Here is a 17,192-nt window from a genome sequence, read left to right on the forward strand (position 1 = left end):
GTGCTGTTTGTTTTTTCTGAAAAGCTCTACACAGACTCTTCTGTCTGCGTCGAGCAGACCATGCGCAGACATTGCCACGCGTAGACTGTTTGTTTTTCTGAAGACGTTTCATTAAAAAAGTCTGCTCGAGCTCTTCTTGGTGCAGACTTGGCCCAACCACTTCTAAAATCTTCTATGGTCTGCAGAGGGTTAAACACCACCACCCACCACCAATGTCCATCACCACCACCGTCCGCCACCAACCACCATCCATCACCACCACCACCGTCCACCATCCATCACCATCGTCCATCACCACCACCACCACCACTCACCACCACCACCACCCACCACCATCGTCTACCACCATCACTGTCCACCACCAGTTTATTTTAGAAGTCTACATACGTTAAAAACAAACAGTCTTCTTCTTGCAGACTGCAGAGGTTTGGTCCACCTATTCTTCTACAGATGTCTGAAGATATGGTTCGCAGACTGCAGACATTTTACCTCTTAAAAAACAAATAACACCTATGTAAATTGAGTGACCCAATTCTACACATTTAGCAAATAAAGCTTACCTAAATCAACCTATTTTTGAAGACTAAGTCATGATCATGAAATGGATAGAAACCAAATACAATAATAGATATTTCATGTAGAGATTTGTCTTTTCTTGATAGCATAGTTCGATATCGATTTATAACTGGTCACAGTTATATTTGTCATTAAAGAGTTCAACTAGTAGTCGAATCAAACTAACCTATTAAATAAAGCTTAAACTACCAAATACAATGGTATAGTTGTTACTTGTTAGCAGTGGCGGATCTTGCCCGTTGAACCTGCCAGGGCCGAAAGACACGGACACTAAAATTAGCATGACGGCCGAAAAACTTGCCGGGGCCGAACATAGTATATATACAAAATTTCGATCGAAATGCGGAAAATTAGCACTACGACCGAAAAACTTGCCAGGGCCGTGGCCCTGCCACGGCTCCACTAAGATCCGCCCCTGCTTGTTAGTATTAATTTAAACCATCAAAATGAATGAAAATTTATAGATCTGGTTTACTTTGAACGGTTTATGGTTTAACTAGACTCATTTTCGAAAAAAAATTACGTTAAAACGTAAATCAACTTGAATTTATATACGTATTTAAAGATAAACACGTATATTTTGGTTTCGTAACCAATGTCGTATGTATATCCACAAATTTGTTGTAGTGTATGCATATTAATTCTATATGCTAGTAAGTGGTACAAGCACAATGAAATTAATGGTCCATATGCATGTGACATTCACAGGGACGTCATAAATTACCCATACCTATTTCATGATATCATATTCAACAATGAATAGTTTTCAAACATGATAAAAAAACATTTGAGTAAACTGCCAAAATGGTCTCTAAGGTTTGGTCACTTTTATCACTTTAGTCCAAAATTCAAACATTTTAAATATGGGTCCCTTTGTTTCAATTTTATTGCAATTTTCATCCAAAATCAAAATCTGGTTAGATTTTTCAGTTAACATCTAGTTTTTCTGTCTTTTTCCTCTCATTTTAATGAAGGGCAAAATTGTTAGATTCTTTTAATTTGTTATAATAAAATGATAAAAGACCATTTTGCCCTTCATTAAAAAGGAGGAAAAAACAAAAAAAACTGAATGTTAACTGAAAAATTTGACTAGATTTTGATTTTGGATGAAAATAGCAACAAAATTGAAACCATAGAGATCCAGATTTAAAATGTTTGAGTTTTGGACTAAAGTAATAAAAATGACCAAACCTCAGGGACCATTTTGACAATTTACTCAAAACATTTATTCATTACAATGACAACGTTTATATATCGCTTTCTCAAATCATTGAGTATCTTCATTCTTGAAAAAATTCCTTACAATTATAAGGTAGGACAAAGCAAAGCAAAGCAAAACTAAGATGGTGGATGGTCCATGGGTGGGTGCCCCGGTGTGATCAAGAGTGGGTTAGATGTCAAGACCTTTGTAGGACCGAGCCACGGGTTGCACCTTTGTGGGTGCACATGGTATGGCATTGGACTTTTGGTCCATTTTCATCCCTCTTCGATGGTTATTCTTTTGTGGTCCATATGTGTACGTTCTTGAAACTAATTAATGCAACCCATCTTTATTTCTATTATATTATAATTTAAGTTGATTATGATACATGTGATATCGTAACATGCATTCTATTTTAGAATATTGAATTTTAATAATTCTAATTATTCATTGTTAGCCGTCAACATTTTTAACTTTAAAAACAATCACTGGTAGTCCCAACTATTAATATATTGGCCTTCATTGAACCCTGACTAATAGATCCTAAAGCCATTAGTCTTCAGTCGCCAGAAAACGTAACCTTTACGTCCCAAACCTCTTTGTAATCTTATTACAGAAATTTGGGAACATTTTCTAGTAAAAACCTCAATTATTGAAGTCGCCGAAAAACTTCTTTTTGGCCGGCAGACTCAACTTTTTGGCCGGAAAACTCAATATTTTTGTCTCAAACCCTATTGTAACCTTAGATTGGACCTTTAGGAACCTTTTTTTCTAGCAAAAAACGGTTTTCCAGAGACTAACGATGTTACGGTTCTGTTAGTCAAGGTTCATTGGAGACAAATATATTAATAGCTGTGAGTGCCAGTGATTATTTTGAAGTTGAGATAGTTAACGGCTAATGACGAATAGTTGAATTATTAAAATCCAATATTCCTTCTATTTTTGATAGATTTTAGTTGTTCCATAAGCTTATGTATAATTACTTTTATAGAGGTGAGATCCGATACAAATAAAATTAACCTACTAAACATATAAATACCTAGAGTAATCTTTATTTGAACTAGAGTAATTATTATTACTTTTGGTGTGGCTTAATAATAATTACTCTAATTCAAATGAAAATTACTCTAGTTATTCCTATGTTAATACAATAAAACATATTTGTATTTGATCTTAATACAACTTTTATAAAAGTTAATCTAGAAATTAAAATAACGCTTCTTAACACTTAAAAAACCAAATGGATATTGGCCTCTAATAATCTCTATTTGACGTCATTGGTCATTGACAGTCCAACCTTTTTTTTATTCCCCCTGACAGTCCCACCTTTCAATTATTTTTCCTCCACCAGTCCTCTGTTAAAAAAAACTTAACGCAGTTAAGTTTTTTTTTCGAATTACAAACTGACGTTTTAGGGCTTTTGATCAGAAGGATACAAGTCTATTGATGTAAAACTTACCTCGAAACGATGCTTCAAACGACTTGATTTTTGTTAATTGGAAGTTTAAACACCCAACTTGAAGCACTGTTTTCGTCATTTGGAGCACAATTTCAAAGTAAGTTTTACATCATTCGACCCGTATCCTCGTTCTGATCAAAAGCCCTAAAACGTCAGTTTGTAATTCGGAAAAAAAAAATAAAAAAAAACTTAACTCTGTTAAGTTTTTTTAACTGAGGACCGGTGGAGAAAAAATAGTTGAAATGTGGGACTGTCAAGGGGAATAAAAAAAATGTGGGACTACCAATGACCAATGATGTCTAGTAAGAATTATTAGAGGCCAATATCCCAAAACCAAATATAGATAATGTTTTTCAAAGTTAATAGAAGAGTAAAATGCACGGATAGTCCTTGTGGTTTGGTGAAATTTCACCTTTAGTCCCCAACTTTTCAAAATTACACTCTTAGTCCCTGTGGTTTGACAAGTTGTTACTCGGATAGTCCCCAAAGCGGATGGAGGTTAGTTTTTCTTGTTAAGTGGGTGTGAAATGACAAGGACTATCCGAGTAACAACTTGTCAAACCACATGGACGATTCGAGTAACAACTTGTCCAACCACAGGGACTATCCGAGTAACCTTCATCCGCTTCAGGGACTATCCGAGTAACAACTTGTCAAACCACAGGGACTAAGAGTGTAATTCTAAAAAATTGGGGACTAAAGGTGAAATTTCACCAAACCACAGGGACTATCCGTGCATTTTACTCTTAATAGAATTAAACTATACAGTTCAAAGAATAAAGTTAACGGGACCAAGACCCCTCCTCGTTCTAGTGAAGTTCCGCCCATGTTCTTGTTCAGTAGTTGAGCTTTAGTTTTCTGACTTTAGCCATCTAAAAATTACATGTGCTCCAAAAAGCGTGGAAAAAGCCCATGTTGATCAGCACTTGTTTTTCAAAAGTAAATTAACACCAAAAGGGAAGATAAGATATTATGATTGTCCTGAAAAGGAAGAGCCACTATTTCTATCTAAGTTAAAAGTATATAGTTAAATTAACCTAAAATTCATTTGGTTGCATTTTAAAAAATGTAAAAAATTTGTTCTAATCTGATAAACGTATTCATTATTATTAGCATTAACAAAATATAAATTAACAACATAATTGTGTATATAGGTGTTATACTTATTATGTTTTAGGAGTTTTTCAAAAGAAAATTGAAATTATACTTTTAATCCAAATCTATTTGACTTTCCACTTTTAAGCCAAAGGTTTTCATCTTTTGCAATTTAACCTCACAACTTTTTTACTTTCAACTTTGGTCTCCATATTTGTCATATTTTTGGCAGATTTTTTGTTTTACGTTTCGTTTTAACTTTTGCGAGTTAAAATGTCGTAACGTGCGTGTGTGGTTCAACGTTTTTATGTTTCGTTTTACGCCTTGTACTAGATTTTGCGAGTTAACACGGCTCAACGTGTGTGTGTGGTTCAACATTTTCACGTCGTCTATTTTTTCACGTTTGACAGGTTCGTTACAACGCGCAAGTCCTAAATCGACTTAATTTTTATTTTCTATATTTTACATTGCAGTCTAATTTCTTTGCATTAACACGCCGTAACTTTATTATTGGTTGTTGTTGACGGTGGTGTGGCATTGGTGCTATTTGGCACGGTTTTACGCCTCCGCCGCATTACGACGGGTTGTAAATCTAATTTTACTAAAAAATCTTAAAACTATGGTTAACAATCAGCTTAGTGAAGTGGTTGCATGGTGGTCCAAAAAAACAATCCTAGTTGTTAAACATTCAAATTTTTAACTATAACGACCATACTAAATTAGAATTAGTTTATAGTTTTTCTAGTGACTCGTTTTAACCTGAATTCATTTCATACATCAGTTTTTACATCACGTATATGTAAACTATAATGTGATATCCTATCATAATTTTCATGACGGTATATTAAGTTTTTTTCTCTAGAACGCTTTTTATATATGTTTTATAAGATTTCTGAAATCTGAGGCCAATAAAACAGGAAGGCGACCACACCCATTTAGCATTTGAACATGACACGATACCGATATTAGCTATAGGGTGTTTTATAGGCTTTTTGAAATAAAACTCTAGTGGCATGCAAGTAACAAAGTGTCGGGTAAAGTAAAAGTGGTTTTTATCATATCGTAGTTAGTGAAAGGCAACAAAGGACGTTTGATTTTCATCTTCAACCCACCATCAAACAATAGTGGAATCCTCCTCATGTCTTGTTCATTCTACACAAGAATATTCTCATCTTCAAATATGTGTATATTCCCCTCTTTCTTTGTTTGTTGTTTTTGTCGGGTAATGATTTAGGTTTCCTTTTATAAGAACGTGCGCAACATGCTTCTTAATCCGGTCTTGGGCATTATTAACATGTCTTTAGTGCGTCTATGAAACGAAGTGTGTTTCTTGTTGTAAGATAGACCACATTCATTGTTTCGCATTTAGAGAAAAAGAAAAATATATTCACTAAAATACTTTTAAGGTACGTGTCGTGTATAAATACGTGGAATCTTGAACGAGCTCGAATCTAAAAATAAGGTCATAAAATAAACGAGCTCAGATATGAGTGTTTTGTTTAACCTAAATCATGTAAGTGTTTAGTTTAAAGACATGTCACGAATAATAAACTCGATACCGAATGACTGTCATGTTTGTTGTGCCCTCATCAATGTCTATCCGCATTGATCAAATGTTTAAGATCCTTAGTTCACACCCGGCTCCCAGCACGGTCTGTAGGGCCGGCTCAACGTTTTTGGCGGTCTAAAGCGAAATAAAATATGAGGGCCCTTTTTGGGAATCAAGTACTCAACAACTAGAGTACAAAAGAGCTTTTTAGTTTTCAACTATTATGATATAAACGATTAGCAAACTAAAGGGCATAAACGATTATGATATAAATCAGGCAATATCAATAAACTAACAATTAAGCATAAAATGATTACATTCAAGAAAAATCAACTAATAAAATAATCGAGCAAATTAGGCAAAACCATACATAATTATACCATTATACAATTAGCAATTTAGGGTATGTGTTATTTGTTTAAAGGTCACACTCTTTAGTTCATTTTACTATAGATACGAAGCTTTTACAATGATTGGCGATGACTGATGAACAATACGAAGTTAATACCGTACCAATTAGAAGTTACACAAAATCGATTCGAAGCTATTAATGATCGAAATTATAGAAGCAGTGTTTATCAAACCGATGATTTCTCCACCAGATATTCGTTGCCGTTAGGGAGACGTTTCTTTTGTTTTTTTCTTGAAACTCAAAACACTTTAACTAAAAAATAATTTGACTTTTGAGCTTGAAATAAACTAAATGATCGGTACTTTATTTGGGTTTCATGTAGTTTCTTTATTATATAAATCCAACAATACACATCACACAAGCCTAAATATATAGTATAGAAAATGAAACTTCAAATTTATATAATATAGAAAATGAACCTTTAATATAAGAGGCCCTTTAAGAAATATGACCCTAAGCAAAAGCTTTACTAGAATTACTCTCTGGCTGGCCCTGACGGTGTAAAGTTTGTCAAACCTAATACCGCTATCAACTAATACCTTGTTGCCTTCCAGGCAACTAGCTCGGTAATAAGTACCATATTTAACTAAAAAATCTAACTAGGTTTGGTCTTAAGGTTAAAACTTGCAAGATTTTGAAACGCTAAAGACAAAACTCGCCTAAACAAGAACTCATCGTGAACTACATAAGATCAGCCACTAAAGACTTGAATAGCTAGGGCTAAGCTAACAAGCTCACGCCTAATAATAAGCTCTTCTAATAGTTGAACTCGAGCCCAAACTTCACATACCACTTGATTAGATGAGCTGATTGTGTATAAATATAATAATTTATATTTATATTCTAGTATATAAGGTGTATATTACATAATAAGAATAATTATATATATAACTAGATTTGAACCCCGTGTATTACACGGGCTGCATAAATGTAATTTTATATAATAAATAATAAAAAATGATATATCTTAAAAGAAATCGTGTATCGCACGTGTTGAATAAAATATAATGTCATAGGTTAACACTTACAGTCGTCAAGATTTATCTTTTAAAAATGAACTTTGGTGTACTATTCACCTATTATAACATTTCAGTTTCAAATGGAAACCTTTGATTCCTAGTTTACCATAGTTTCAATCACCGAACTCCAAAGTATATTGTGGACTCGGGTTACTCTCTGAGTACTCCATTTGGTCCAGTGGGTGCCCCGAGAGTATTCATGATTGATTCTGTTGGTCGTTCAAAAAAAAAAAAAAACTCGGGATGTAACTTTATAATTATATAAAAAACAAACGTTTATTCTCACCTAAATATTTGTTTAAAATTATTATTATTATTATTATTATTATTATTATTTAATATAAGAGATAAATAAAAAAATAAGATGAAAATACCGGAAAGTAACACAGAAAAATTTTTCATTGTATGGGAAGCTTTATTTATTTCATTCGATCACTTGAGATTTTTTTAATTATTACTTTTTATATGTTAAGTTAATTAATCATTTGTCTACATAAATATTTCAATTTGAATATCTTATTTTCAAACTTGTGATCACATATCGGTTCAATGGTATTCTCATATAGTAAAATATTTTTATTTATTTATTATTTGTATAGATATAAATAATAATTATCTATAATTAGGTAGAAGAGATTAAATTAAATAATATTTCGTAGGAGATTATCTATAACTAATTAGAAAATATTAAACTAAATAAATGATAATTATCCATAGAATACATGGCCTAATATGATGACAAGTGTCCCAAACATGGTTTCTTTTATTATATAGTATAGATTATGGTTAAAATAAATAAATAATATATTTTATACCTAAATAATGATATATGTATTTTGATAAAATAATTTCTAAATATTAGGAAAGACGAGCTCAAGGTTTAAAATTTTTTTAGAAGACAAGTCTATAACAGCTTAAAACTCTATTCAGATAGTTTATTCTTACAACAGATTTTGCACAAGGCATGCACATAAGGCTGCTCGGAATAGAGAGACAAACTATAATAGGCAACGTGGGGCAACAATGCATGGAATCGGCAAGCTCCATTTCTTGGCTTTCAGTGAGTTATGGCAAGCGGCAAGCAAGGTAAGCCTTTGCTTCCCTTGCCGGATGAATCGAAAGGTTGGGGTGGGTCTCTTTTCTCCCACTAACCAATCAAACATTTGGATGTGGCATGTTAAGCATGAGAGACAGGGTCGGCTTTTGGGCCGGCCAACCTGTGTCGTCGCCCGACACCCAAATTTTCAAAGGGTCTGAAAGGTTTTTATTAGATTTTACATATATAGTAAATTGTATATTTAGTATATACATCCATTTATTACTTAAAAATGTTGGTGGTGGAGGGAAAAAGCCTACTCAAAATTATCTAGGGTTTCATTTCAAGGCTTGTCAAGGCTTGTCTCTAACATCAAGGTCTTATTTTTTTTATTCATTTTCACTTGACCACAGTTTGGGCTCAGTTTTTTTATATCGATTGGGTGCCTAAATATTTTTAGAGTGCTCAGGGACGGCCCTGAAGAGAGACGTATGATTTCATGTGATTTGGCAAGTTGTGGCAAGTTAGAGACAAGTAGTAGAAAAAGTTGATTTGACGCTAACATGAAATTTAAAAAGAGAGATGTTGTGACAAGTTTGTCATGAGAGACAAGCACTCCCTCCACTCTAAAGGTTTGAATTTTTCGATTTGTTCCTTTAAATGAAGATATTATGTTATATATTATATTATATATATTATATTATATATACTATAATTATTGACCATGTGTCAATAGTAATTTGAGTTTTATTTTTTATCTTTTTAATATCTTTTTTCTTTTTTTGTTTTATTCTATTTTTTTACTTTTACTTCTCAACTTTTAGTATTAACACTTACAACCATTTAAATTTTTACCAATGGGGTGATGGTCTATTAGTAAAGACAAAGCCTTTAAACACCTTAGGTTTGAGAATGGAGGTCTTGGATTCAAGTCCTATAAACAATACGGATTAAAAGAAATTCGTCGTTAAAAAAACCCTTAAATTTCTAAAAGCTTTTTATTTGAGTTTTACGTGTTTAATTTATGCACACGTGAGTATAAATTCAAGTTGATTTACATTTTGACCTATTTTTTTCTCGGAAATGAGTCTGGTCAAATATAATATATTCTTATGCTTATTATCATGTGCGTTTTCGGTTAATCTACGTGTTAACGTAAATTTTAAATTTTTTTTCATAAATGAGTCGGGTCAAATATAATACGTTTTTGTGCTTATGTTTATGTACGTTTTCAGCTGCCCTACATTTTGACGTAAATTTTGTTCTGAACGTCAAATACCCCTTACACACGGCCACCCCAACAACCGCCACACGGTTTAGTATACTCACCGTGTCCCGATCTAGCCGAAATCACATCGTATATAGGAAACCGTGTATACACGTACTTTCCATACGATGATTCATCTATTCCAATTAACCTTTCCCAACCCGATTCCGTGCCCAAAACTCAACCGCAATATGTTGGTGGTTCGTCATCCAAACCGGCCAAAAAAAGAAGCCACAAGAAAAAAACGGATGAAGAGAAAGCAATATCGGTCGCTCAACGAACACAATTAAAGTGGACTGTTCAAGAAGAAACTACTTTGACAAGATGTTGGATCGACGTATCGCAAAATCCGATTCATGTTATTTTTTATATAACATATTTAATGTTTACAATATTATTGTTTTAAGTTTTATTATAATGTTTAAAATATTTTTGGAATAGGGAATTCACTACACAAAAAAGATTTTTGGGATTCAATAAAGAAATCATTTCATACGCAAATGCAAAGGGCGGAGGTGTATCGTGAAAATGATAGCCTCTCGTCCAAGTGGGGTGACATAAATACGCACGTCACCGCGTTCAACGTTTGTTTCCATAAGGCGAAGAACGCGCCAAGGAGCGGTGAAACCGAGGTTGACTTTATCAAGAATGCCTTGCTAGCATAGAGAGAGAACAAGAAGAACGAGTTCAAGTACATGCATTGTTGGGATGTATGTAGGTACGCTTCGAAATGGGGCGAGAGTCTCTCCTGCTAGCGAGTCAACCTCATCCAAAAGGGCAAGAACACCCTCGTCCCAAGCTCAGTCCAATGCTCGTGATCAAGAGTTTGATCTTAATTAGGATGATTTTGATGATTTTCCTTCCCGCCCACCCGGCAGAGACACGTCAAAAAAGCGGATTCAAAGAACGAGATCTGGTTCGCCTCGGGTTCGGCCCTGAGTTAGGCCTCGAAAAGTGCTGTACACCGACCAGTTGGAAGATCTTGGGACGAAAATTGATACATTTAATTTCCTCCAATAACAAAGGATCGAGTTGAGGAAAAATATCCAAGCGTCATAGATAAAAAGGTATATCTAAAAGAAAAACGCGGAAGATATGAAATTTTTCGTCATGCCCGTCGATCACCTTACCGGCCCACCATTGGCAATGACGTTGGATATGAAAGAAGAAATCATGAATAAAATATAACACGGAGAAATCTTGAAGTTTTATTTTTTATTTTTTAATTTTATGTAGCTTATTTTTTTAATTTTATTTGTAGTTTTTAAAAATATTGTATGTAATCTTCTATTTTAATTAGTGTTGTTTTTAAAAAATTTAAATAGTTTAAAAAATAACAAAATACACAGGCCATGCCAGCCGAAACCATGCCATACCACACCTTGTGGATCCCACATCTGTCACGTGTCGAGCAATGCCCTCAAGTCCTTAACCCAAGCCCCCCACACCTCACAGTATCTTTCTTCGTTTTTTTTTTCTTTTTAAATCGAAGTACGAAATAAGATCAATATATCATTAAGACGAATATTAAGATATTTAGTTTTAAAGAAGATATTATGTTCATGTATCTTTCTTTCATGTTCCAAGTTTTGATGGCTACATTTATTAATATACGTTCTTTTTAGGCGATGAGGACCTAAGACTACATGGTATGGTGATGGACCATCCTTGGAGGATGATTCGCCACGTAGGCGACACGTCATAGTTCTCCCAAGGATGGATCATCCTTCAAAACTAGGGGGCATGGGAGGATGGTCCTAGTCATCATCCTCCACCACTTTTATATTTTTGTTATTTTTTTTAATCTTCAACTTTTTTTAAACATTTAACAAATAAAGTAATAAAATATTTTCATTAATATTAAATAACATTACATAAACATAAAAAAAAATTAAACTTAAAAAAAAAACTAAAAAAACATAAACTTAAAAACCTAAAGTTAAAAAAAAAAACTTAAAAATATCCTAACATATTAAAATAAGCTACTAGTCGTCGTCTTCCATGTGGTGGGCGGGTTCGTTTTGAGCGTTGTTCCAAATATACTCCACCAAGTCCGCTTGTAGGTTGTGATGTGTGTACTCGTTACGTAAAGCGAAGGCGTTCAAATCTTGTTGTTCCTCACTAACTGGAACAGAATTTCCAGTAGACGCGTTTTCGTCGTAATCGCATATCGCTCTCCCTTCGTCTTCAATGATCATGTTATGAAGGATGATACAAGCGTACATAATGTGTCGTAACCTCCTTGGTGTTTGCGAACGTGCTGGAATAGAAATGATGTGCCATTTTTTTTGTAGAACACCAAAAGCCCGTTCAATATCTTTTCTTGCGCCCTCTTGAAACTTTGCAAACTTTTTCCTTTTGTCGTCGGTCGGGTGCGGGACAGTTTTAACAATTGTCGAGTACGTTGGGTATATCCCATCGGCTAGGTAGTAACCTCGCCTGTACTCCACCCCTGAAACCGTAAAGCTTGTGTCTGGACCTGTACCCGCCACTACATCATCAAAAATCTGTGACTGGTATATGATGTTGAGGTCGTTGAGTGAACCAGGTAGACCAAAAAAAGCATGCCATATCCAGAGATCCTGTGACGCAACAGCCTCTAGAATGATAGTCGGATGTCCCTGATCTCCCCTAGTATACTGACCTTGCCATGCAACCGGGCAGTTCTGCCACTGCCAGTGCATGCAATCAATGCTCCCGAGCATTCCTGGGAAACCATGTCTCTGTTCGTGTGCTTGATATAATTTTTGAACGTCGTTTGCGTTCGGTTTCCGCAGGTATCGCTTGCTATACAATTTGACAACCCATTGGCAAAACTTGTACAAACATCGACGTGCGGTTCTTTCAGACATCCTAATGTACTCGTCTAATGCATCTGGTGCGTAACCGTACGCAAGTTGGCGAATGGCTGACGTACATTTTTGTAAATTACTGAAACCCCTTTGCCCCCTAGCAATGTAAAAAACGGATCAGACTGGGCCATGTCGCCTGCAATACGTAAGAACAGTTGACGACTCATGCGGAAACGACGTCGAAAGATCTCGGCTGGGTACACGGGTTCGTCGGCAAAATAATCGGCTACTAGTTTATCGCGGCCGGCTATAAATTTAGAACAAAACATAATGAAATTAATTAATTAAAACATACATTTTAAAATCTACATAAAACATAAGGAAAAAAAAAATTAAAATACCTTCTTGGTCTCGGTTATATTTTGCTCGTCTGGTTAGCGGTTGGGACGACCCTTCAGCGGCCGCCATGAACACCTGAGGCGCGTTCATAATCATGTTGTGCATAATAACATCCTCTTCCGAAGATGATGAATACCACTCGGACGAAGACGATGAAGACATAGAAGAAATTGAAGAAATGGAAGAAACGGGTGAACCCATGATAATTTTTTAGCGAGAGATGAGGTGGTAGCGGGTAAAAAATGGTACAAAATATGATGATTTTTTTATAAAAAGGGAAGAGTGGTTTATAAAATGTGAGAGAGATGGGGTGGTAGTGGGTGAAAAGTTGTGAAAATTGGGGTTAAAGATGTGAGTATTTATAAAAATGGAAGTGAAATGAGTGTTTTTTTAAATTATAGCCGTTAGATTTTTTTTTTTTTTTTTATTTCAAACGGTCAAATGTTGGGGGGCCCACCATAAACGCATCGTCGCCAACGTCTAGATTCAGACGGAGAGGACGGGGACGGTAGGGGGCGGCACGGTGTTTGGACCGTCGCCGACCCGCGACGGGCCGGGGCCGACCCCCATACCGTGTAGCCTAAGTAGTAGTTGTCATTCTTTTATAATTTTTTAGTCTGACTTGTGTTTTTTAATTAATTTGTAAAATTTTATGATTTTATAGAAATTTTGTGCTTTGATTTGTGTAGAATTTCCTTATAAAAGTTTTGGTTTAATTGGTGTTACGTTATATATTATTTCATATTTGTTGGTTAAATTTTAAATAAAAAACTGTGATGGTGGTAGTGGGTTGGTTTGTGTGATGAACGGTGACGGTGGGTTTCAATTTGATTTTTAATGTGTCCAATTTATTTTCCAATTTAAACAGGCTTAGGCCCGTCAGTTTCTGTGAACCATACCTATTGAGCTTTACTAGTAGAGTACACCTTTAGATTGGGCCTGGTCCAATGATTTTAGACCAGACATATAGAGGCTCATGAAAATCCCATGTCGTGTGTTTGTTATATAAGGGATACTTCACCTCTGTGTAAGGATCTCCTCCTTCCCTAATACAACATACACTCATATTTCCGGCTATTCATACGTGAATGCATAAGCATCAATACTAACTTGAACGTCAGAGGGTGGTCTGAAGACCCTGATCTCTAACCTATACGTACGTATTCATGGTATTTTGCAAATCCAATCCAAGGTGAGGAAGACGAAATGTGACTGTTTGATCTCCATTTATGTTGTGATGAGATCACAACCTCAGCGGATCCATGGTAGATAACAATGCCCATGTTAATTGGCTTATCTAACATGTATAACTAATATTTGTTTATGCAATTAAATTCAGTAATTTTTATGAAACAATTTCATTTATGGGGATGAATTATGAAAAAACTCATGTATAATGAAAAAACTACCAAAAAAAGCTTAAAAAACACCAGATAATGAAAAAACTACCAAAAAAAGCTTAAAAAACACCAAAACTTTTAGCATTTTTTAGCTGTAGATCTACATTTTTAAAATACAAAAAAAAATGAAAAAAATAGTATTACATATGTGTAACACTACTAAAAAAAACTAAAACGGCTATGGAGATCCACAGTACGTTTATGCTCATCCAAAATTAAACTTTGCTCGACTCCTAATAATACAAAATCCTTCAATTTTAATCAAGGCTCCAACTATGCTATAAAATGTCTATACCTTGAGTGAGGCATCTTTTGTAAGTTTTAAAAACAAGTTACTCTACTTACTAATTGAAGAAACATTCCTACTAAATAACTAATTCATGTTTAATATACATATAAACACATAGGTTTATCCTTATACATGTATGATGTAACTAACTCCTAATACTAATATGACAATAAGAATTATATATATATCATCTACATATAATTTAGTGGGTTAGGATCAAATACAAGAAAAAGTAAGTAAGAAGGGTAAGAAAGATTTTGGTCCTTTGATTTAAAATTTAGAGGGTTGATATTAGTTTTAAAGAAAAGAAGATAATGGAATTGTATTAAAGGAGTCTTAGATTTATTTATTTTCTCTCTCCACATGCACGACACATGTCAATTCCCTCCATCAATTTAAAATGTTCATAACTTTTTCATACAATATTTAAAAAAAAAAATTCACCATAATAACAAGCGTTTTTTATCTTTAATATGGGTATGATATTGCTATGTAAAAAAAAATAAAAAAAATCATTTTTACTAAATTTTCTTTACATTGTGTTAAAGGTTCAGATCACTGTGTCTTTTAACTGGGTTTTGGTAGTATGACTTCTATACATTGTGTTATTATTAAAGCTTATAACACAATGTTAATTTGTGTTCAGGGCACTGTGTTTTTCTCAAAACTTATAACACAACTTATGATACAATAAAGATAGTGTTATATTTGAGTATACACTGTGTTATTGATTATGATTATTGTATTTTAATATGTTGTCATTGTGTTTTTATTTTTTGTTCATTGTGCTTTATTAGGTTGTTCACTGTGTTTTTAGTCTGATGTTCATTGTGTTGTAGTCTGTTATTTATTGTGTTTTAGTCTGATGTCCATTGTGTCTTTTATCTAATTGTCCATTGTGTCTTTTATCTGCTATTATCAATTGTGTTTTTAGTCTATTTTCCATTGTTTTTTTTAGTTTGATACTCATTGTGTTTTATTCTATTGTCTATTGTATTTTTTATCTGTTGTCATCGATTGTGTTTTTTGTTTACTTTCCATTGTGTTTTTAATTTAACGCTCATTGTGTTTTACGTTATGTCCATTGTGTAATATACAGCTGGGTTTTCAATTTTTTTTGAAAACTGTAACAATAGAGTACTCCATATTAAAGATAAAACGACGCTCGATTTTATGAATATATATTTTTTAAATGATGTATAAAAATTATGGACATTTAAAAAGTGAAGGGAAAATAACATGTGACTTATATATTGATATTATTTTTGTTCTCTTGGACAAAATTATCCTTCCCACTTATTCATCTTTGAACACTTGTCACTTTATGATAGCTCCTTACCCTTCTTATTTTAAAATCGTTTCTATTATAACTCAACCTATAATTTAGTTATTTTATGTACTCTCTGTCGATTCTAGTTACCAAATTCAAACTTTCACCGATTAGGGCAAAACTCTACTAAAAAAAAATTAGGTATTGCATGCAATAATATTTTAAAAACATATTCAGAAGTTGCGAAACAACCACTTAATGTATAGATATGTCTGAATAAAAAAGATGCCGTTATAATAAAGTTCATTCAAAACAAAAACAAATTTGAAATTTAAGATTTTCTTTATTCTAAAAGTAAAATCGACTGGACCTTTGTATCATATGTCTATGTCTATCTAATAATAATTGTTACAAGATATATGTAACTTATATAATAGATAAAGGACACAATCAACCATGCATGGCCTATTAGAGGACCCGGGGCGGTCATCAATAACGCGTGATGGCCAAATCTATAACGCGTGGAAGTTCAGTTTTTCCACCCCGCCTCATTTACATAACGCGTTATACATTAACGCAAACCATTTTCCGTTATTTCCTTCACGCGTTATCATTTTGGTTTGTGAGGGTATTTGTTGGTTGGGGGGAAATTGTTGGGTGTGGTGGTGAGTGATGACCACCCCTACTAAAAATGCTTGTGAGTGATGGAAAAATGGTCAATGACATGGCGAAACTTGATTGGTGCTTGTGAGTGATAAATTCTATCACTAGTGAACCACCCCTAGTCCCCTTATATTTTATTATCGAACATCAAATCCCCACAAAACAAAATACACACCTTTAAATTTTAATCAATCGTTTTGTTGACACTAAATTCTCAACACGAGAAAGATAAAATGTCCCGGAGTACACATCCACAAAAAACTTGTCGATAATGTCGCGATAAATCGGACATGTTAATCGAGAATAGTAGCGAAGAACCTCTTCGATATCAACAACAAGATCAACATCAGTTTCATCCATCATCTCCAACTCCTTAAGTTTTCTTGTGACCAAACACTTTGATGACTCATCTTTCCCATGATACAACTTCTTGTTTTCTTGACTCTTGAGGGTCAAGTTTGGTACTTTAAGCTTCATGCTACCGGTTCTTTTGATGGTTAGGTTCGCGTTGAAGTGGGTTGCATTTATTCCGACGCAACCACCGTTGCGGGTGCATGAATAAGGGTTGCATGGTGGGGTTTTTGGTAGTCTTTGGTAGCCTCCTGAAATGTAGGATTTTAAGCTTTGTATGGTCTTTTTTAAGAAGTTTTTGGTGTGAGAATATGAGGTTCTTAGAAGCATTTTTGTAGGTGTGTGTGTGCGAGAGGGAGAGAGAGAGGTGTAGGGTTGTGTGCAATGCTATGAGAGCTTGATGTTGAAGATTGC

The 17,192-nt window shown here is 34.2% G+C and overlaps 1 protein-coding gene across 1 annotated transcript; it reads right to left on the reverse strand.

The window, feature by feature from the left end:
- Positions 1-16,604: 16,604 nt before the first annotated feature.
- On the reverse strand, positions 16,605-17,108 carry LOC110896233. The gene has a single exon (XM_022143697.1). It carries the CDS (start codon positions 17,106-17,108, stop codon positions 16,605-16,607), a length of 504 nt encoding a protein of 167 aa, XP_021999389.1.
- Positions 17,109-17,192: the final 84 nt, after the last annotated feature.

Source organism: Helianthus annuus, chromosome 12, assembly GCF_002127325.2.
Source record: "Helianthus annuus cultivar XRQ/B chromosome 12, HanXRQr2.0-SUNRISE, whole genome shotgun sequence".
NCBI classification, from domain to species: domain Eukaryota; kingdom Viridiplantae; phylum Streptophyta; class Magnoliopsida; order Asterales; family Asteraceae; genus Helianthus; species Helianthus annuus.

What these genes read in the sequence shown, in the direction of transcription:
- LOC110896233 (XM_022143697.1), bottom strand. Translation starts at nt 17,108, where the DNA reads ATGCTTCTAAGAACCTCATATTCTCACACCAAAAACTTCTTAAAAAAG.